Raw genomic sequence first — 23,069 nt, forward strand, 5'->3', positions numbered from 1 at the left:
TCAGTGGAAGAGAACCTAGTAGGTCAGCAGTGCCCAGGAAGTCCTGGCACTTTCAGGCTCACTACGATCTCTTTGCATTTACAACACAAGTCCAGCCCTTTGTTTGCACTCAACCCTCCCAGACTCCTCCCTAGGGCTTCTGTGAGACAATGCTGGCAGAATCCTTTGTGCCACTGCCCTGATACTTATTTACTTCATGTGCACGTGCCTTTTCTGCCTGCGACATCATTGTCTACCAGGTGTCAGACTTTGTCCTTACTTGTTTGGCCCTCAACTGGGTTCATGGATCACCTTACTTCTGTGAGTCTAAGAACTTTGCAGCCTCTCCTCTAGGGAACCACCTTTGTCTTCACATATTGCCAAGATATATCCTTTTAAATCTACACATTTAGAACATTCTAGGTCTACTAATATAACATAAAAACTCGTCCCCCAAATATATGCCAAATAATTATACCGCATCAAAACTTTGACTTAAATACATTTTACTATACATATTCACTAAACCTAATGTTTTACCTTTTCCTAGCCAATCCAGTAAATTTCCCTTCTAATCCATTTGACCAAAGAATTAAAAATGAAACTTCTAAGAGAATAATGCCACTTTTGTTTTCTTAAATGTGTATGTTTATGAGCCATTTGCAGAAACTTCTACAGCTGGTGAAAGACTGAATTTCTGCACATGATTATCTTCAAAGATAGTTCCTATCTTGAAAATGAATATGTAGCATTGGACAGATTTAATGTCAAATTTCCTTGATTCTATGATGCTGTAGATTGAAATACGCACTCTCAGTTTAACAATAGGTTTTATCAACTTAATTATATGTCTTCATGGAACTAGAACTACTACATTAAATTAAGTTAAGGCACATTAGGATAGAGAAAAATTAAAATGTAGTGAAAATTGTAGTGAAAGTGCCTTTACAATAAAAATATGGTAATTGATATATTTACCTAAGACTTCCATCTCTTCACTCCAGCTCATGATAGAAAAAAACAGAAAATTCTGTACTAAAATTTATTTAAATGTAAAGAAATTTGAAAATACCTTGCATCTTTGCCCTTATTCTCCTTGTTTGAAAGCATATTAATAGTTTTATAGGAGGTTGTTTGTTCCACCCTGGAAGTCAATGGTGGGACGGTGTTTATCATTGGCTGAATCAGACTAATCTTATTGCAAACACTGCTTCACTCACAGGCCTCATGGACCCATGTTAGCAAGGCTTCAGTGTAACTGGATTTGGTACATCATCTCTACCTTTCAGAGGATGACATTGATCCTCATCTCTTACTTTCCAAGGAATGCTCTTTTCAAAAGATTAATTATTGCTGCATAATGGGGTCCAAGGAAGACAAAGTACTGCTTTAGAATAAGCAATGTCCTATGCAAAAAAAGAATTATTCCTGATTCCTTAGTTTGACTTTGGTTAATATTTGTTTCAATTACACCATCCATCATTAGATGTCTATATATATAGCTCCAAAGAAGCATCATAATAAAATAAAGGAATAAAGTTTATAATAAAATAAAGTTTAAATCATAAACTTTATATTATTTTAATCATAATAAAATAAAGTTCCGTTTCTTTGGTCCTGTGCCAGCAGAGTTGGCAGCTGGTGACTAAGGGAGATGATTAAAGGGCTTCTGTTCTAGAAAGTCTGCTCCAAATGGTGAATCCTAGGTCTGGATAGCTTTGTGTCATTGATTATAGGAAGATGATTGCTTTGGACTTACTGTGAAACTAGGATGCCTTTTCCTCAGCTTTTTCCATTAAGGCAGGAATTAGGGACAGAAAAAAGGCTGCCTCCTTGATTTATTATTTGAGGTTATCCAACAGTGGCTTGCAAAGGTGCTTCGACTGGATAATTTTGGCCTATCATTAAGCCCATTTGACATCCTTTAGAAAAATATGACAGCTCAAATGTTGAGTTTCAGCCTCTTGACTTTTTTAGCCTCAAAGATGAATCATGTTTACAGAGGTCTCTGAATTTCATGCATCTGAGCTTTACAAACCAAAACCCTGGAGGAAAGGGCAGATTGTTTTTTTTTTTAGTAACTTTGCTCCATGAGAGACATGTAGCTTATTATAGTGAGTTATACAAAGCTACGTTGGTACATAATCCCTCCCGGAAGGGCAAGCCCTAGCCTGTTTGTAGACTGTGAGATGCTTTTTGACAGGACAACCCAATTTATCGCTTCTCCAAGCTCACGACAAACAATTGTCCGTAAGAGATCATCCCCATCCTCATTCATCCCCCCCGCCGATAGAAAAGTCTTGCTTCTTCCATGTTTCCTTTTCAGTTGCTGCCAGGCTCTACAGACTCCTCAGGATTCTAGACATTCTCAGCACATGATGGTTATGACAGAATGTCAATAGTTCTTTGTAGATGTTGCTGCATCTGTGTTCATCTGCCCATTCTGTCCCTGTCTTGTTTCATCAGCACTAAAGGGGCCATCTCATGTGGAGTGTCTGCCTTCCAGTCCTAACAAGCTCTCGATTCTGTTCATCACCACCCCATCATCCCACATCAATCTGACAGCACTTTGATTCTTGGTGAATAATTCAGCAGCAAATCCTCTGTGTCCAGAGCTCAGCGTCACATTAGCAACTGGCTTCAGGGCACCATATCCTTGTCCTCAGTGGACTCTCTAGAGCAACATGGATGGGAACTGTTGGAGGGAGAGAGAAAGCCTAATTATTCTCGTGGTTAGAAGACTTCAAGTGGTCCTGTTTATTTTGCAGTATATAAACAGATGGTTTCTGTGAAACCCAGTGAATATTGGGATCCCGTATGAAGGGGTCAAACTCCCTCAAGTATGCTTCTTTTTTAAAAAAATTTATTCATTTATTTTTGGCTGCGCTGGGTCTTCTTGCTGACAGGGCTTTGTCTAGTTGTGGCAAGCAGGGGCTACCCTCTAGTTGCTGTGCGTGAGGCTACTCTTCATTGTGGTGCAAAGGCTTCTTACTGCAGTGGCTTCTCTTATTGAACGTAGTCTCTGGCCTGTGCGGGCTTCCGTAGCTATGGCTCCTAGGCTCTAGAACACGTCCTCAATAGTTGCTGCCCTTAGGCTTAGTTGTCCTGCAGCATGTAGAATCTTCCCAGACCAGGGATCAAACCTGTGTCCCCTGTGCTGGCAGACTGATTCTTAACCACTGGACCACCAGAGAAGTTCCCAAGTATGGTTCTTGAGATGTGATTTATGCCCGCAGCCAGATTGGGTGATACATACGCCATGAACACCTATCACAAAACTGTATAATTGTAGAAGTAGTGACTGAAGAGCTTGTCCTGCCATCATATTACAGCTTTATGCCTCGGGTCCCATCTAGAATGTTTCTTGATGAGCTTTGGGTGCACAGTAGTTTTTACCATCTTTCCTGGATAAGACAGCTCAGATTTACAACTGTTAAATGCATTAGACCTAAGGTATTTTGTTGATGTTAACATTTGCTGCCAACGTCTAGTGCCACATCTTGTTTACAGCCCATAAATTTATGACATAAGGAGACCACTCAGAATTTTGATATATTAGGAAAAAAGCACCAGGCAATGCCAAACACATGAACAGTTTTACATTTCAGACAGATACTTTTACACACCATTGATTGCATTTTAATATAACAGCGGTTTCATTTTGTTCTGCTGATAGATTCTGATCAGCTCTCGGCACTTAGGAATAGGGAAGTGAATGTTGCACATCTGGGAAAATAAAAGTTTTATTAAAGAAAGCATGAGCCAAACAGGTATTTTATTGCTGTCTTCGCCGTCACCTTAAATGATTATAGAAATAGAAAGGCTGGTTCTTGACTCTCTTCCCTAACAGGCAATCCCCCAAAGTGGTAAATACAATACCAGACCAGATCTTTTTTCATTAACTGTTTCCCTTTGCTTATCTCTGGACCAAAATACATTTCATGAATGAGCAAACAAAATATCACAAAGGAAACCCTGTGTTTTATAGTAGCTAGCTGAGTTTAGTTTGTGACATTACAGGTCTATTGCTAGGTGTGCGGTGTCTTGTACTGTTTGGATAAATTTGAGCTATGGGATTAATGACTCTTGGTCTTCATGGATTAGAGGCAGGTGGCAACTAGAGTTGGGTTGGTTCAGAGGCACTCACTTGCAAGTATTTGGTTTTCTGTCATCCCTTTTGTGACATTTCTGGGTGGGTGGAGGTGGGGGAACCCAATTCTTCCTTGAAGAAAAAAGTTACTAGTTTTTCATTTTCACATGTTGACCTGCAGGCCATTGAAAAGTTGGAGGCTTAATATATCTTGCCCTCTCCCTTTTGATTTTAGGTGTGGGTGAAAGCAGAGTTCTTCCTCCATCTTTCCTTCTTGTGCTGACCTGGCTGTGATGCCACCTGTCCTTACATGGGCCTGGAACCTCGAAGCTGTATTCTTCTTTCCTCTATTATGATTAACTCTCTGGCTGCCCACTGCATACTCTCCATGGCGTACAAGGCCCTTCTCAGGTTGTCTCAGCTGTTTTACCAGGCTTACTTCCTGCTGTTCCCTACCCAGTACTCCAGCTCAGCCACGTTGGATGTTTTGCCATCTGGTAAACACACCAGGTGCTTTATCGTTTGCATGCCTCTGTTCACGTGAGCCTGACCACTGACTGCTCGCCCCCAGCACATACATCTCCCTTTTAGAAATAACTGTCAACTGCCAAAGCCCAGACTTGTTATTCTCTCTAAACCCAAGGAAGAAATAGGAACTCTGTCCTGTACTCCCATGTCCTTCTTCACAGTAGAGAGCATCTCCACACTGTGGGGTGGTTGGTTATATTTGTCATCTCCTGTGGGTGGTGAATCCCTCATGTCTTACTCATCTTCTGTATTTGACTTGGAACTATTGTATGGTGATAGCAAAGGGAACAGAAACTCTGGAATGAAAAATTCTAGGTTGGAATCTCAACTCTTCTTATTAGCTGCATGACCTTGAGCAGGTTGATTTGCTCTTCTTTGTCTCTAATTGCATTTGTGAAATTGGGACAAGAATAGCTAGGCGCAATACTTAATATCATGCCAGAGGTGTTGTAAGCCACAAATATACTTATGGATTTGGAGCAAATGTGTCCTGTGATGAGAGGAATTTTCCTTCTGAAATTTACCAGTCAAAGCAGCCTTTCCTTGTTTCTCTTAGGATTTCCATGTAGCCTCAAGATCTGAGTTCTTCCAGGAAGCCTTCCTAACAGATGCAGTCCTCTGACCTCCTGTGGCATCAATTCACTGTCTGTGTGACAACAAAGATTCTGAAACATTATTGTCTGGACTTGTTAATATTTGCATAATACTTGTATATCTCATCTTCTCATTTAGATTGGAATTGTCTTAGGAGTAGGATCTATGTATAAAAAGATATATAGATCCTACTCCTAAGACAATCTCTTCTATTCCATCAGGATGTTGTATAAGATAGTTGTTTGGTTGTTATCTTTATTAATTTACATTTTGCTTATAATAGACTTTATCTCTGCAATTGATATGCTGATGATATTAGGATTGTTATAGGAGCTGATACATACAGATTATACCTCCACCCAGTCCCTCCCCCACCATGCTCACCCCCCACATCCTTCTCTGTACTATTTGTGGGTTCTCCTCATGTTTAGCTGGTATGAGAACTGCTGTTGAATACCAATGAGGTTCCTGCTATACTGGTATAGAAAAATGATGGAAATCCCTCAAGGGCACAACTCAGAATAAACATGATCACTGTAATATGCATTGTTGTTTCTTTACAGGCCTTGTGTGTGTGTGTGTATGTATGTGTGTGTGTGTGTGTTAAGCTTTCTTTGCTTATGAGGGTGATCAAACCATGCTAAACGAGACATCACAGGGAAGTATCAGAAGCACCCTATCCATCTAAATCTGGGCCCTGCCGACCTGGTTTGTGCTGTTACAGAGTGAAATCGGTCTGTATCTTTCACTCGTTGTCAGGCCGAGCTGCAGAAGCTGAGACAACAAGCCCTGGAGACCAAACACTTCATTGAAAAGCAGGAAGCCGAGGAGAGAAAACTCCTGCGAATTATAGCAGAGGCTGATGGGGAGAGGCTGAGACAGAAGAAGGAGTTGGACCAGGTAGGAAGAGACCACATCTCCCCAGACCTGCAGACTCTATCAGCAGACACAATTGTTTGATTCAGCTCCTCACAAAGCCTCATGCTTTTCTGAGCTCTTCCATTGAGTCTCTCAGAACAGCCCCAGAGGCCCACTTTCTGTTGATTAATTATGAAATATCCATTCATTTATTCTGCTCCTATTTATAAGCACTTCCTGTGTGTCACCCGCTCCTTTAGGCTCTGGGGATATACTGACCAACAAGAAAATAAGTTACCCTGCCCTCAGGGGGTTACATTCTAGCATAATATCATTGTTGCATATAAGTACAATGAGTAATTACATAATTTGGGGGCTTAGAAACTTAAATGCTTTCAAAGATCTAACAGGTTAAAAAAAAGAGACATTGGCTTGTGCAAGACAGTGAAAGTGAAAGTGTTAGTCACTCAGTCATGTCTGACTCTTTGCGACTCCATGGACTGTAGCCTGCCAGAGCTCTCCCCATGGAATTCTCCAGGCAAGAGTACTAGAGTGGGTAGTCAGTCACTTCTCTAGGGGATCTTTCTGACCCAGGAGTCAAACCCAGGTCTCCTGCATGGCAGGCAGATTCTTTACCATCTGCGCCACCAGGGAAGCATGTGGTACAAGACAGTAAGGAGTGGTAGAACTTGGCAAGAGCTTGCCCACCCTAAAGACGTTCAGATTTAAACACATACAATAACATGTTGGAAAAAACCTATGGGCCATGGACTATTATTATTAATAATATAATTTGTTGTACTCTTTTCAACAAGACTGCCAACTCTTGTGGGAGGAGTCCAGTATTGGCTGTCTAGCAGGTTATTTTCAGTGCCTCACCTACTGAGTGCCTAGCACATGCAGAAATTGGATGGGTGTTCGTTGAGTCTCTGAATGCTGCTACTGTAATGAAGCGTGGGACATTTTGTTCCCCAGTGGCCATGCCCTGCCCTACCTTTCTAGGTCATCAGCGAGAGAGATATCCTTGGGTCGCAGCTAGTTCGGCGCAATGATGAGTTGGCTTTGCTCTATGAGAAGATCAAGATCCAGCAGTCTGTGCTGAATAAAGGCGAGAGCCAGTATAACCAGAGGTTGGAGGACATGAGAATCCTCAAACTTGAGATCAAGAAGCTTCGCCGGGAGAAAGGGATTCTTGCCAGGAGTGTGGCCAATGTCGATGAACTCAGGTAATAGAAGACCCCCTCGGAGGTGAGCGCATAGCAGCCTATGGGGACTTCCTAAGGACCTTATGTTCCTCCTGTTGGTCACTGAAGGTCTTTTTTTTTTTTTTTTAAAGATATTTATTTGGCTTCGCCGGGTCTTAGTTATAGCACGTGGGATCTAGTTTCTTGACCAGTGATCCAACCTGGGTCCCCTGCATTGGTCCCCTGAGTTTTAACCACTGGACCATCAGGGTAGGCCCGGCCACTGAAAGTCTTTTTCTGGTTGCATAAAATAATTTTTTATGTTGAAATAATTAACAAATAATGAGAAAAACTTTTCCATAACCCATAATCTACATCGTGTCCATTCTGTGTCACAAAAAATGAATTCACTTCCTTTCAGGGGAACGTACGCAAGTGCAACAGTGTTTTTTGAAAACTTTATTCTGGATTTAGTGAAAGAAAGTTCAGTTAAATCATAACCACAAAGTAGTTACAATTCAGAAAAAAATTCCCCCAATGAGCTCTTTAGAATTTCTTTAATAAGGCACTATGCAAGAGACGGAACATCAATATTTAAATTGAATCCTGGTAACATTTGCACATCTTTTTCTTGGAATTACACACAGACTGGAAAGAGGGGGAAATTTTAATTTTATCACTATTTGAAAACTCTGTTTCCTTAGAAGGCAGCCAAATTACATCTCACTCTTGATTTATCTTCCGCAGCTTTCACTTGAGCTTAGTGCGCCTTCTTCTTGCTTTAAATCTTACATTATACAAGATCTACTTTCCCTTTGGGAAAACATCACCATGTTTTATATGGGCAATTGCAGGAAACCAAATAATAGGTCTGGTGTTTTCTCAGTAACTATCTTATCCTCCACAGACTTGTAGATGAACAGTATCCTTGGCTACCTTGGGACAAGGACACAGTCTGGATCTGCTTCTTAAATTAATTGAATTAGATAGTTTTGATATTTAGATGCAGTGAATACATTTGGGAATAGCAAGGGAAGTTGCCACCATCAAGGATAGATCAATACTCTCTTTTTTAAAGAGTTGTTCATATTTCAGACGATGAAAGTAATACAAATTCATTGTAGAAAATAAGGGGCATGCAGAAAAAATGTAAAGAAGGGATTAGAAAATCACTCATAAGTCTCCTATCCAGAGATATCACCATTGACATTTTGGAGGCAATTGGACTTACTCTAAGACACTATTGAATGGTCTCCAGGACCATCACTAAACTTGCCTGGCGGCTTAGTTGGTAAAGAATCTGCCTTCAATGCAAGAGACCTGGGTTCGATTTCTGGGTCTGGAAGATCCCCTGGAGAAATGAATAGCAACCCACTCCAGTATTCTTGCCTGGAGAATTCCATGGACAGGAGAGCCTGGTGAGCTACTGTCCATGGGGTCCCAAATAGTCGGACATGACTGAGTGATTAACACAAACTTGCCAGCCATGTGTTATTTTTATTACATATGCAAAGCACCACATTCTACCCATTCTCAGTCTGTTGATACTAGATTTTATCTTTATAGTGGGAGGTGCATGTTCAGTCACTCAGTCGTGTTCGATTCTTTGCAACCCCGTGGACTGTAGACTGCCAGGCTCCTCTGTCCATGGGATTTTCCAGGCAAGAATACTGAAGTGGGTTGCCATTTCCTCCTCCAGGGGATCTTTCCGACCCAGAGATAGAACCCAAATTTTCTGCCTCTCCTGCATTGGCAGGCAGATTCTTTACCCCTGAACCACCTAGGAATTCCTTATAAAGGAATTTAATAAACTTAATAAAGATATTGGAGGCAAGCTGGCATGAATTCCAATCTCAGACTTGCCACCTACAAGCTGTGTGATCTTGGGCAAATCACAACTTATTTGAGCTTTAAATTTGTTGAAATTAAACACAAAAATGTAACATGCCTGGCATAGAGTCTGGTGCAAAAGAAATCATCAGTCACAGTACCCAATACCCTTGCCCTTCTCGGAGGATGACACTCTAGAAAATAGTAGTGTTAAAAATATGCTTTTAATTCTGAGCAGCTTGTTCTGAGCTCCCTGTTGAGTGAGCATCATGCAGTTAATTCTAATGGTTTGTCTTGCTAATGAGGGGAAGTTGTATTATTGGTTTAAATGAAGCAATTGAGTAAAAGAGATGGCTTGGTTTTAGTAATGCACTGCACACTCGCAGCAGACGAGGACAGATAATAATATCCTTCTTGCCCGTGTCAACCTGAGTGTTTGCCTCTGCTCGGCCTCCCAACAGAACTTCTCGTTCAATAGATTGGCAGCCAGTTGATGGTTGTAGACTCTGGTTACCTGTTAACTAGAGATTTGAGAAGTGTATTTGAGCCAGAGCTAGTTCTTCGGGACTTTTTCAGTCACCTGTGCAGTTGTGGAGCATGAGACAAATGATCACTCCTAAATCAGTATTTTTCAGTACTGGCTGCACATTAGAATTACCAGCTGCTGCTGCTGCTGCTGCTAAGTCGCTTCAGTTGTGTCCGACTGTGCAACCCTACAGACGGCAGCCCAACCAGGCTTCCCTGTCCCTGGAATTCCCCAGGCAAGACCATTGGAGTGGGTTGCCATTTCCTTCTCCAATAGCATTACCAGCAGAACTTTAAAAATCTATGAAACCCAAGCCTCATGCTAGACCAATTAAAGCAGAACTCCTTTGGGGGTTGGTCCAAGCAAAGGCATGTTGTCATAGTTCCCCAGGTGATTCCAGTATGTTGCCAGGATGGTAATACACTGTCTTAATGATGTCAGGTTTCACCTGAGCCTCAGTCGCTTGCATCGAAGGGCCGTACCTCATGGTAGAACATAGCTTGTTCTCTCGCTGCTACTGAAGAAGACATTTAGAAACGTGGAATAATATATTGAAATCCTCATGATTTACCCCTTCCCTGTTCTTTCCATACACTTCTAAAATTCTCTGGGTATCAATAATCAGTTCCTGGTACTTTTTCCTTTCCCTTGAAGCTAAAGCTGAAGTTTGCCCTCTGCAAGAATTGGTATCACCTGTGTCTTGCCTTAGGAGGCTGGTCTCAGTGTTCCCGAAGTCTCCCTAATCCATCATTTTCTATAAGATGTAGCATGCACGCAACCATGTAAAGAAAGGTTACTCAGATACTGGGCAGAGAATTTGTTTGCTAAAGAAAGTTTGACTTATTTAGGCAGGAGCTTTTTCACACGCAAAGAGAGTTCCTGAAGGAGAGGACGAGATGCCGAGCCTTGGAGGAGGAACTGGAGAACCCCATGAACGTGCACAGATGGAGGAAGCTTGAGGTAACATTCCGGAGAGCCTTCCTCCCACCCCCCAAACTTCTCTCCACCCGACTTGTCTTCTTACCAAAGCACAGTAACAAGCACAGTTTTATTTAATCTGTGCCGCTGTCACCCATAATGTAAAAGACTGGATCAAATGTAAGTTAGATTGTTCCAGATTTGAGTTTTGTTTTTAAAAACCCTTGCATCCTTTTGTTTCCCAAAAGGAAGTGCGGTTTTTAAACTTGCCCTCTTTTCAAAGAACTAGTATTGTGTTCGTCAGACTCCTCCTTTTAGGAGCTGGGGACACAGCCAAAGTCCCTTTGGAAGATGATGGATAATAAACCTCTTATTTTATTTTATGACCTCCTGAGATTCATTTCCACCAGCAGATAACAGTAACAGAGAAGCTCTGTTTATTCAATAGAAAGATGTCCATCTCCTCTAGTAGTACCCAGTAATGTGGGTGCAAGAAGGGGCTTTGACTAAGTTAACAGTTGGAGTGTTGGGAGAATAGGCATATGTGATATAAGAAAGAGCAAGGAAAAGGAGAAAAATCAGCCAAGTAGGTTTTTGTTTCTCATTTTTATTTTTTCCTTTAAATGAAGAAAGCATTAAGGATAATGCATTATAAATTGTTATGTAAACATGAGGCCTGAATTTTAACAGTGTCCAGTCTTGCCAAGTGAATGTGTATGCCAAATCTACTTCCAGAATATGGATATCAGTTGGCACTGCTTAGTATTTCCTATGCAAAGTCATAGTCAGTGGAATATCTCTGCCTTTCGGACCCTCATTTATTCTTCTTCAAATGCCAAGAGTTGGGTAGTTTACTAAACTAACAATAACATGAATGTGTCTGGGGAAGAGAGATGAAAACTGTAAATTCATTTACTGTCACATTAGTTTATTCCATGTGTTTTCGAGCAGATCTCTTAAAGTTTCCAATTCCATGTCAATTTCTATTAAAAAAATTGGAAAACAGACTCTGGGAGGCAGTTGAAAATATTTAGCTGCTAGATTAATTCCAAATGTCAGTATAGTTGAAAGTGAACCTTTGGCTCAATGTCTAGAGGGCAAATTATCATTGTATAATAGTAGATCTTGTTTGAATTGTACACAGATAGTTACTGAAGGTGCCTCAGAGCTTTACGGATTGATAATGCTGTTTGAAAGCTAAATGCCATGGTCATGTCTTGTTGCTAATAATTAGCAGACTTCCACATCCTGGGAACTTGCCCCATCATAGGCTGTAATGAATCTTCTTGTTGACAATTATGAAAGGAGAACTCTGAGACCGAATGAGTTAGGGAACCCTTTCTCATTCCAATGTAAACAAATGATGGTAGGGAATACCTCAGAGCATAGTAATTAAGAAGCCCGGGCTTTAGGACCAGGCATATCTGGGCTTGAATCCAGCTCTGACCTTTATCAGCATGGGTAAGTGACCTCCTCTGAGCCTCAGTTGCCTTCTGTAAAAGGGGAAGGTAATACTGTCTAACAGGACTGTCGAGTGACTAAAATTTGATAATGTGTGAAAAGCACTTAACATAGTGTTCAGATGGGGCAAAGAATCAGGTTATTAGGCCCAGGAGCTGCCATCATTGCTGCTGTTATTATTTGCCCTGGTGGAATAAACATACTCACTTTCCACTTACAGGCTCACTAGGGACAACAGAGACGATACTAGCCAAACGTCAGTCTGTTTTGATGACTGTCTCATCTGTCGTGCAATGCATTTTGTTTTGTTTTGTCTTGTTTCTGATTCTTGTCTATATTGGGTCTATAACTTTGCAATAAATTTTAATAGACCAATAATTCTGTAGGGACCTCAGTGCTCTGGACCTGGTAATCTCAGCTGCTTTATTTTTTTCCCCTTGAATAGGCCAGTGACCCCAGTACCTTTGAGCTGATACAGAAAATACATACACTGCAGAAGCGCCTCATCAGCAAAACAGAAGAGGTGGTTGAAAAAGAGCTGCTCCTCCAGGTACCATTTCCATTTTCTGTGCCCATCAAACAAGCCTATTTCCTTAGCACCATCATCTCCAGTACTATGTTTTTAGAGCTAGATATTTGGCAGCGTTGCATGCCCCATTTTTAACTGTAGATGGCAACAGGGACTCACACACAGAGAACAAACAACCTGATTAATTGGTCTTTTATACTGCCATCACTAATATTTCAAGAATTCTAGAAAATTAAGTTCAAAGCTACATCTACTGCATTGAGTAATGTGAGCTCCCCTCCCCTCAACTTCTCTATAGTTTTGTTAGATTCTTTTAAATGCTTTTCTTCATATCTTCATATAAAGTGAAATGCCATGACTTTGATTTTGAAAACTAGCCTTCACATAGAGCACAAATGTCCTCTTGAAGGTTTGTGAGAGTGAAATGGAAGAAAAGATATCTTTTTGAAGATTTTATGTAGTAAGTTATTCTGAAGCAATCAATAGTGGTAACATCTTTGTGTATCTGTATCTTTGCAAGTACCAGTTGTCACTACTATCACCATAATCATCATTGTGCAATATACTGTGCTGGTGGCTTTGTCCCCTCATCCTCCATTCCTCTGCACAGTTCTGGGGAGATGGTGGGGTTTGCCATTCTCAATCAGTGAACGAGAAAGTTGGACCCCAGGAGTTTGATATGGATAAAAGAATACAAGCTCTGGTATTAAGTGGCCTGGCTTATAATCCTGCTTCTGCAAATCTGTAGCTGTGTGAAATTAACTTCTGTGCATCTGAAGTTCTTGATCTGTATTATGGGACAATACTAGAACCTGCAAAAAGGATGCTATTGGGACATTAAGGGTGCGTAAGCCTGATGGCTCAGAGATGCATTTGTGGTCATTGCAGCTCCTTCCGGGACCTGAGCACCCGTGATGGTGGTTTGCTCAGTTGCTCTGAGCCTCGGCTTCAGTGTTTGATGGTGTAAAGCCACCCGAGCTGTTGGTCTGGCGTTCTCGGCAGGATTTCATTTTCTTTCCTAAGATGAACGGCACCAAGTAGTATTATTCCTTAAGCACAGCCAGCTCTGCAGCTCTGGTGTGCATAGATCTTACCCAACACCCTCAGCCTTACACCCCTGGGACTCTGTCTCTTCTCCCAAGATATAAGGGTGTGTTTCTTGCTGGCATTACATTCCTTGATTCAATTTAATAACATGCCCAGGTACTCTTCTATCTAAAGATATTGTACTGGACAAGGAGACAAAATGCACATCATCCTGGAGCTTGTATCCTAGTGAAGAGTAAGAAGGGAGTGGTTAGACTTTTTTCGTTCTTGTGGTTAGACAGGATCCTGAGATATTAATAGTTCTGAGCAGTGGGTTGTGAGCAGGTATCTCACTTCCTAGTTGAAGCATTTATTTGTTGGTACAGGACTCTAGTGCTATCTTTTCCCGCCTCCTAAGCACATACAGAGAGAGGAGCCACAAGATCAGAACAGTCTGGAATGTCAAGCCCCTTTTATTGGAGAGGGAAACCTGTTCTGGAGAGACCCCAACCCTGTGATGGACTTTGTAGGAATGAGAAATAAACTTTTACTGTGTTAAATCACACATAGAAAGACTGATGTCTCAGGGACCCCCTCCCTGACATTGTACCTTGCCCTGTCTCGTGCACTCACAGCGATGCTCCTGGTCCTGACTCCCCAGAAGTGAGAAGAAAGCTCCTGAGCTTTGCTCCCAGCCCCTATCTCTGATTCCCAAGGGCAGCCCAGTATGGGGGAAGTCTGTGATTCTCCCCTGTAATAAAATTAAGCGGCACTTGGTAGATAATGCTAAGGTATAAGGCTACTTGTTCCCTGGAGTTTAACCACTGAACTTCAACAGCTCCCTGCAAAACTGAGTAATCCAATGTGAGAAAGAGCATCGCTTCACTCTGTGGGCAGCACAGAACCTAGCATGTAATTGTGTCAACAGAATTCATTTATTTCCCTTCACTTCACCTGCCCGTAGTCATCATCTCAGGTTTGATCACTCTCATCCGGCTCCCATGTGGGGAAAGTCTGGCACTTCGATGTCCTGGGTCACCATTTACCACCGACCAGCCACAGTAGCTCCCTCCTTCCCCCGGGCCCTCGGTTAAGCTGGCCTCGTGCAAGATGTGTGTCTCTGCCGTTTGTCTTCTCTGCAGTCAATGAAATCTGAACGTGGGATATGTGTTGGATGATATTAAGATATTAGTGTTGATTATATAAGGTGTAATAAAGAGTATTATGGTTATGTTTTGCAAAAAAAAAAAAAAGCCTTTTTCATATGAGAGATGTACTGAAATATTTACAAATGAAATGATACATAGTCCAGGGTTTATTCTAGAATTTTCCAGTAAAGAAATGAGGGAAAGGAAGAAGTGATGGGAGACGCATGGATGTGGAGATGGAGGATCGATGAAATAAAATTGGCAAAATGTAAAATATAAAAGGGATGTTGAAAGGAGGATTGAAAGAGTTTAACATTATGCTTGACATAAAAATTGCCAATTATTATTTATCATTCCCAAGCCCATAATCTTAACCACTGGGTTATCATTACTAAAAGCAGGAGCTTGTCTATATGAGCAATGGGTACTTGGCCCTCTTCTTTCACATTTTGCATTAGAAAAGACATTTTCCCTGAAGCTGAGTGCACAATGAGCGGCCATCAGGGATCTTCCTCCTTTTACAGATGAGCATAGGTAGTTAAGAGGACAGATTTGGAGTCAGAAAAATCTGGTCTTGGATCAGTTCTAACAGTTTATATTTCATGACTTGAGGAGAATTACTTACATTCCCCACATTTTGGTTTCTCCATTTGTTTGTTGCTGTAGTTCAATTGCTCAGTTGTGTCTGACCCCAGGGCCTGCATCATGCCAGGCTCCTCTGTCCTCCACTGCTGCTCAAATTCATGTCCACTGAGTCAGTGATGCTATTCAGCCATCTCATCCTCTGCCACCCTCTTCTCCTCTTGCATTTAATATTTCCCAGCATCAGAGTCCTTACAAATGAGTTGGTTCTTCCCATCAGGCAGCCAAATTATTGGAGCTTCAGCTTCAGCAACAGTCCTTCCAATGAATATGCAGGTTGATTTCCTTTAGGATTGATTAAATGGAGATAATAATGCCCAGTTTCATTATGGGAGGAAGATACTCCTGTTTGAATACACGACTCAGAGGTACTATTGTAAGGATAATGAGTTAGTGCATGGGCACAGGGTCCATGGTCCAGGGTTTGTCCTGTGGCTTCACCAGTGCCAGCCACAAGTCACATGCCTGAGGCCACGTAGCTGGTCAGTGATAGAGTAGGGACTCAAACAAGACCATCAGCTCCAGCGTCCATGCTTCCTGTCACTCTATTACCCGGCCTCTCCTGTTCTCATCACTTTGTCAGCTTTAAAAGGAACCAAATTTTGTGTTTTGCCAGACCTCTCTATTGGAAGCTTGTTTCATACTTCATCGACTACTCTAACTTTTTAACTTCCATCTACGTACTTTGGGTTCATTCTGTTCTTTTTCTACCTTGTTGAGGTTGGTGCTCAGCTCATTAATGTTCAGCCTGTGTTTCTAATATAAATAAGCATTGACAGCTGCAAAATGTCCTTTAAAAACTTTAGTTTCTTCCCACAGGTTTTGAAAAGTGGCATTTTCATTTTCATTCAGTCCTAAATAGTTTCTCCTTTGAGAGTAAGTCTTAAAATATCCCCTATTTCTGTGGAAGGCAGAAAATATCCACTATTTAAAACATCTACTATTTCTTCTATGGTAATTAGAGTACAGATTTAAATTTCCAATATATGCATTTAAGCTGCATGCACACTATATCACTTCAGTCGTGTCCGACTCTTTGTGATCCTATGAACTGTAGCCTGCCAGGCTCCTCTGTCCATGGGATTTTCTTACCTATTTACTGTGACTGATGACTTTCATTCATGGTGTTCATGGTGGACTTTTTCTTTTTGTGTTGGAATTTGGATTATGAACTCATTTTCGGAAAGACTTTATTTATAGAACTTGGGAATGGTCCAGGTTAAGGGGGTGTCCTTTCATTTGTTTCTGTTGGGTGCCCTAGGAAATATCACTTACTTGGGATAATTTTTTGTATTAGATTCTCATTTTGGGTAACCTAGTTAATATATATTAGAACTCTGAACTCTTAGGATTGAAGACCCATGGATACAAATTCTTAGGGTAGCCATTTTTTTCCCACCCATAATCTGGGAGAGATAGTTAGATTTCATTGTGGTCTTCCTGTCCCAGTGGATGAATTTCTTTCTGTTGTTTCTTTTCACTGAGGGTGTAACTCTTTTAAGTCCCTAACTTCATGTGGAGGAGTCTCTGTACCAACTGCCCACTTCATGCAGGCTCAGCACCTCATCTTTTATCCTCTTATGGCCATTCAAATCCAAGCCCCTCGCTCAGTAAGTCTGGCCACTTGTCCCAGTCAGCCCCCTGCAGGAGAGCTGCAGTATCTATTTACTGTTCTAATGTGCAGTTCACCCTTTGATTTTGACACTTGAAGATCAAACTACTTGCAACTGCCATTTTGTGATTGGAAGGATGTGTTGTTTTGTTGAGCAAGTCTAATGCTTTGTGGACTTTAGTTTTTGCATTATTTAGTATGCCATAATGCCATAAACAGAAATCTCTCATTTATTCTAATCCCTAGTTTTCTCATCCACAAACTGAGACCCACCCACCGAACTGAGTGTAAATACTCATACAGGGTGATCAGAGTGTTTAGTTATTGCTATCATTATGGTGATGATTATTAATAATAAAAGAAAAGCATTTTTTCTAGGTCTCCAAAGTTTAATAGTCTGCCTCGCTCCCCTCTGTCCAGTTCTTCATTTCACTTTCTTTTTTTTTGGATGGTTGGGCTGCCCTGGGCCTGCTGTGAATTTTCTTCCAGAGCTTGAGCATCTGCAGAAAACAAGCCTTGTTATCTTGGTGAAACCCCAGGTGTTCCACAGGGTTTGACAGTTTCTCAATTTCTTCTGTTTTATTAAATTATTAGAGAGGTTCTCTGAATACACAACAGAACATTTTGCAATTAGGAAGATTTTTGGTTGAATTCTTCTGAGTATCAGAACATTTTTTAAATGACTTTAATTTGTTCCAGGTTGCTGAAGAGCCCCTATCATGTCCCGGCAGCAGATGTAAAGGAAGTCTATTTGCCCCCAATAGACTGTGAGTTCTTTGAGAAAGGCACATGTTAATTCATCTTTCTAACCCCAGTATCTGTTAGTACCGAGAACATAATAGGTGCTCAATAAAGATGGACAGGCTCTTTGCCCGGGCAACTCCTATTCACCTTTTAGCATGTATGTGTGTGCTAAGTTGCTTCAGTCATGTCTGACTCTTTGTAACCCTGTGGACCATTGTCTTCCAGGCTCCTCTATCCATGGGATTCTTGAGGCAAGAATACTGGAGTGGGTTGCCATGGAGTGGGTTGCGATGCCCTCCTCCAGGGGATCATCCTGCCCCAGGGATCAGACCCACATCTCTTGTCTCCTGCACTGGCAGGCAAGTTCTTTACCACTAGTGCCACGTGGGAGGCCCAGCTCTGAGCTTGAATGCTCATTCCTCAGGGGTCCCTCTTACATCTCTAGGTTAGGTTCCTTGGTACTTGACTTCGCTTTCTAAACACTGTCACACTTGTAACTAATGAGATAATTGTAACTGTGCGCTTCATGACTTTCATGCTTGACCATAAGCTTTGCAAAGCAGTTCCTGTATCTGTTGTAATGATTATCTCATCCCTCACAAATATGTGTTTAGTGACTGATTAAATACTATAAGAACAGTGGTTCTTTAGTAAGTAGTGTGTGGACAGTCATTTGAGTTCTGTCTTTGAGCTACGAGAGGTTATGGGAATTATTCTTCCTGTTGCCTTTGCATTTTTGTTATTAACGTCGAACTTTGCAGGAGCCTGGGATATACTGTGGTTTATGAATCAATAAACTTGATGAGAACTGCTCTTGCGTGCTGAGGCAGGCTAATTCATGCGGTGCGTCAAATTTCTCCCTTTGTTCAGAGTGAACGTGGACATGGTTCTTGAACTTGGCTTTATGGCGTCAGTGGTAAGAAGTCTCTATTCTTGCCAGAACTGGAATCTAAAGCATGGATGGGAAGGATTGTTTTTTCTTTTCCCACCAGGCCACCCTCCCATTCAAGGAAGTGAGGGCAATGCAAGCATCGCTGAGATAGGCCTTCTGCTGCCCTCTCCTTTCTGTTTTTGCTCCATTTGTTTCTCATCTCCAGATCCCTCGGTAGTAATTTCTTTCTTTCTTTTTTTAAAAGCATCTGCAGGATTAGGCGGGCATATGTGCCATGAGTAACTGCTGTCTGTCACTGGGGTGTCATTACATCATCATCATCGTCATCATCACATCAAGAAGGGATTCCAAATAATGGCATAAGGCCTGCTAGCATTGGAATAGGAGGCTCTGATCCCTTGCCAGAGGCACTTAGAAACACAAGGAACATGTATAGCAGCTGGGACTCATTTTCTCCAAGTGTTTAGCTCAGATACTCTCACTTTCAGGGCCAGACAGGTAACAGGAAAGAGCAAGGTGAACTTTGTGTATCGTGATCATAAGTGGGAACTGACAAGAGGCCTGAGAATTAGAGTCAGAAGGGAGTGATGGGGACTGCAGCACACAGGGGACTTTGGGTCGCCTCTCCAGGAAGCAGCTAACCTCACCCCAGCTGACTGCAGGCCCAAGTCATCAAATCGTTAATTTTTTTCAAGAATAGTTAGATATACGGATTTTTATGTTCAGTGTATTGAGTTTAAAATATTGACAATCTTAAGAACATTGCCAAGGCCTCCCAGAAATATATTAACCAACCACCCTTGACCCATAGGAGCTAGTTTGCAGCCTCTAGCTTCAAGGCCTGGGGGAGAAAGAGATTTGAAGGAGCACCAGCAGCACAATCAGCTTTACTTGTTTCAATTTCTTTGATCTAGTCTGTTGATAAGATTTCTTGACGGAAGTACACAGCTTGAGAATCAAAAGGGAAAGAGAAGCCGGGGAGGGAGGAGATGGGGGAGGCTGCAGGTTGTGCGGTAATGGACAGTCAGGGGTGAGTGAGGGTGGGCTCCTCGGAGGAGGTGAGCCCAGAGACAGAGAAGGCAGGCTGTGTTTTGTGGGGGACAGCTGCAGGTGGGCTTAACAGAAGATGTCTTCTTAAGATGTTGTTTCCCCTGCTGCTAATGACTGTACCTTAATTTCATTTTATAAGCTTTTCTAAAACAGAAAAGCGTTTTCTGAATCGAAGAAGCCAAGGGCTGCCTCCTGCCCCTGTTGATGCTTGGGCAGCAGATGGGTGGCAGGCGTCTGCTCAGCTAACATGCCAAGGCCCTGGGGTACCAGGGTAAATGAGACAGATGTGGTCCTGGCCTTGACAGCCCTCCTGGTTCTGTAACCACAGGGCAGTGTGACAAGTCCTGTGATTCTGCACAGGACTCAGTGAGACTCTGAACAAGGCTATAGAGTGGCCAGGGGTCACAGTTTGGGCTCCCCTAATCGGAGACCGAGATGAGGGCTGGGGTTCAGGGGTTTTGGGGGGGTGATCCCAGGAAGTTGGAGGGAGGGAGCTGGAGCATGAGGGAGGAGAGGAGGAAGAGCCAGTGTAGGGGGGAGAGAGTTGGTCACCGCTGTGGACATCCAAGTTCTGGTGACACTGGTGTTCCTCTGAGGAACCTCACTGGAACTGCTGCAGAACCGTCCCGTCAGAGGAAGGGAGGCGGGCGCTGTCCATTCTCTCCCATCCCCCACTGGTTGAAGGTTGCCCTGGCAATACTGGGTAGAATGCATGTTGGATTATTGTGTGACATGTAAAAATGATGCAAAATTAAAATTTCAGTGTCCACAAATCCAGCTTTCTTGGCCCGTAGCCACGCTCATCCACTCACCTCTTGTCCATGACTCCCTTTATGCTACCACAGCAGAGCAGAGTAGTTGTGACACAGACTATATGGCCCACAAAGTCCACAGCACTTACTCTCCAGCCCTTGATAGTAAGGATTTCCTGCCTCCTCCTAGAAACTTCCATCACTGGACTCCAGAACAGAGCCTCTCAACACTGTTCTGTGGTACCCCCTCCTAAAGCCACTAAACATCCCTTTTCTGTGACTGCTTCCTCTCCCCGATTCCAAAGGAATTGTTTTATTAATGAACTGCCTTAAGATGTGGAAGGTGGATTCTGACATCATGTCCCAGTCGCTGGTGGTGTGACGGACACCAGCCGTGATTCTTGCCCACTCTGTGAGTGGATAGCTAAGTGAGCCCCCTTCCCAGAGCTGAAATTGTTGAAGGTAATCCCTGCCTAGGGAGACCGATGCACATAGAGGCACAGTGTGAGCTGAAGCTACTGACTAGAAGCCCATCTGTAGGCTTTTGCTCTGGTCTAACATCAAAGGGAAGATGAATGAAGTGAGGAGGAAATACCTCCTGCAGAGCCTCACCATCCTCACCAGAGGATATCTAACATGTTGGGAATGGTGGCAGGGGCTTCTTTCCCAGTGAGCACCTGGGGGACTGCTGCTTCCCGGGCACCTCTTCCTGGAACTTCCCAGGGAATGCCTGCTGTCTGGCACATGCTGCCTAACGTCAGGGAGGGTGGAAGGAGCAATCAGAGGTAGATGGTTCAGAACACAGGAGGCTAATGCTGTGCACACATCCGTGTGGGCGGCCTGCCGGGCACCACATACCTCTGCCCACTTGGTTTGTCTGAGACAGCCTCAGTGCGAGCACTTGGAGAGGGTGGTCCCACGGAAACCTTTCAGAGCACCGCAGAGTAAGCTCCTGGAGCTTACTCAGACTCATGTCCATCAAGTCATTGATGCCATCCAACCATCTCATCCTCTGTCATCCCCTTCTCCTCCTGCCTTCAACCTTTCCCAGCATCAGGGTCTTTTCAAGTGAGTCAGTTCTTCGCATCAGGTGGCCAAAGTATTGGAGTTTCAGCTTCAGCATCAGTTATTTCAATGAATATTTAGGACTGATTTCCTTTAGGATGGACTGCTTGGATCTCCTCGCTGTCCAAAGGACTTTCAAGAGCCTTCTCCAACACCACAGTTCAAAAGTATTAATTCTTCGGTGCTCAGCTTTCTTTATAGTCCAACTCTCACACCCACACATGACTACTGGAAAAACTATAGCTTTGACTAGACAGACCTTTGTTAACCGAGTAATGTTTCTGCTTTTTTTTTTTTTTTAATTTTATTTTTTTATTATTATTTTTTTTTCCAGTGGGTTTTGTCATACATTGATATGAATCAGCCATGGATTTACATGTATTCCCAATCCCGATCCCCCCTCCCACCTCCCTCTCCACCCGATTCCTCTGGGTCTTCCCAGTGCACCAGGCCGGAGCACTTGTCTCGTGCATCCCACCTGGGCTGGTGATCTGTTTCACCATAGATAGTATACATGCTGTTCTTTTGAAATATCCCACCCTCACATTCTCCCACAAAGTTCAAAAGTCTGTTCTGTATTTCTGTGTCTCTTTTTCTGTTCTGCATATAGGGTTATCGTTATCACCTTGCTAAATTCCATATACATGTGTCAGTATGCTGTAATGTTCTTTATCTTTCTGGCTTACTTCACTCTGTATAATGGGCTCCAGCTTCATCCATCTCATTAGGACTGGTTCAAATGAATTCTTTTTAATGGCTGAGTAATATTCCATGGTGTATATGTACCACAGCTTCCTTATCCATTCATCCGCTGATGGGCATCTAGGTTGCTTCCATGTCCTGGCTATTATAAACAGTGCTGCGATGAACATTGGGGTGCACGTGTCTCTTTCAGATCTGGTTTCCTCAGTGTGTATGCCCAGAAGTGGGATTGCTGGGTCATATGGCAGTTCTATTTCCAGTTTTTTAAGGAATCTCCACACTGTTTTCCATAGCGGCTGTACTAGTTTGCATTCCCACCAACAGTGTAAGAGGGTTCCCTTTTCTCCACACCCTCTCCAGCATTTATTGCTTGTAGACTTTTGGATAGCAGCCATCCTGACTGGCGTGTAATGGTACCTCATTGTGGTTTTGATTTGCATTTCTCTAATAATGAGTGATGTTGAGCATCTTTTCATGTGTTTGTTAGCCATCTGTATGTCTTCTTTGGAGAAATGTCTGTTTAGTTCTTTGGCCCATTTTTTGATTGGGTCATTTATTTTTCTGGAATTGAGCTGCAGGAGTTGCTTGTATATTTTTGAGATTAATCCTTTGTCTGTTTCTTCATTTGCTATTATTTTCTCCCAATCTGAGGGCTGTCTTTTCACCTTACTTATAGTTTCCTTTGTAGTGCAAAAGCTTTTAAGTTTCATTAGGTCCCATTTGTTTAGTTTTGCTTTTATTTCCAATATTCTGGGAGGTGGGTCATAGAGGATCTTGCTGTGGTTTATGTCGGAGAGTGTTTTGCCTATGTTCTCCTCTAGGAGTTTTATAGTTTCTGGTCTTACATTTAGATCTTTAATCCATTTTGAGTTTATTTTTGTGTATGGTGTTAGAAAGTGTTCTAGTTTCATTCTTTTACAAGTGGTTGACCAGTTTTCC

General features: G+C 42.4%; 1 protein-coding gene across 8 annotated transcripts in view; it reads left to right on the forward strand.

The window, feature by feature from the left end:
- Positions 1-23,069, forward strand: part of CFAP58 (cilia and flagella associated protein 58) — a 128,100-nt gene that overhangs the window by 59,276 nt on the left and 45,755 nt on the right. For all 8 annotated transcript variants that reach the window (XM_061162574.1, XM_061162570.1, XM_061162571.1 and 5 more), the window contains 4 exons: positions 5,951-6,091; positions 7,052-7,275; positions 10,438-10,549; positions 12,414-12,518. In XM_061162574.1, coding sequence (XP_061018557.1) covers positions 5,951-6,091; positions 7,052-7,275; positions 10,438-10,549; positions 12,414-12,518 — 582 coding nt within the window. The remainder of the gene's footprint in view (positions 1-5,950; positions 6,092-7,051; positions 7,276-10,437; positions 10,550-12,413; positions 12,519-23,069) is intronic.

Source organism: Dama dama, chromosome 15 (genome assembly GCF_033118175.1).
Source record: "Dama dama isolate Ldn47 chromosome 15, ASM3311817v1, whole genome shotgun sequence".
Taxonomy (NCBI): domain Eukaryota; kingdom Metazoa; phylum Chordata; class Mammalia; order Artiodactyla; family Cervidae; genus Dama; species Dama dama.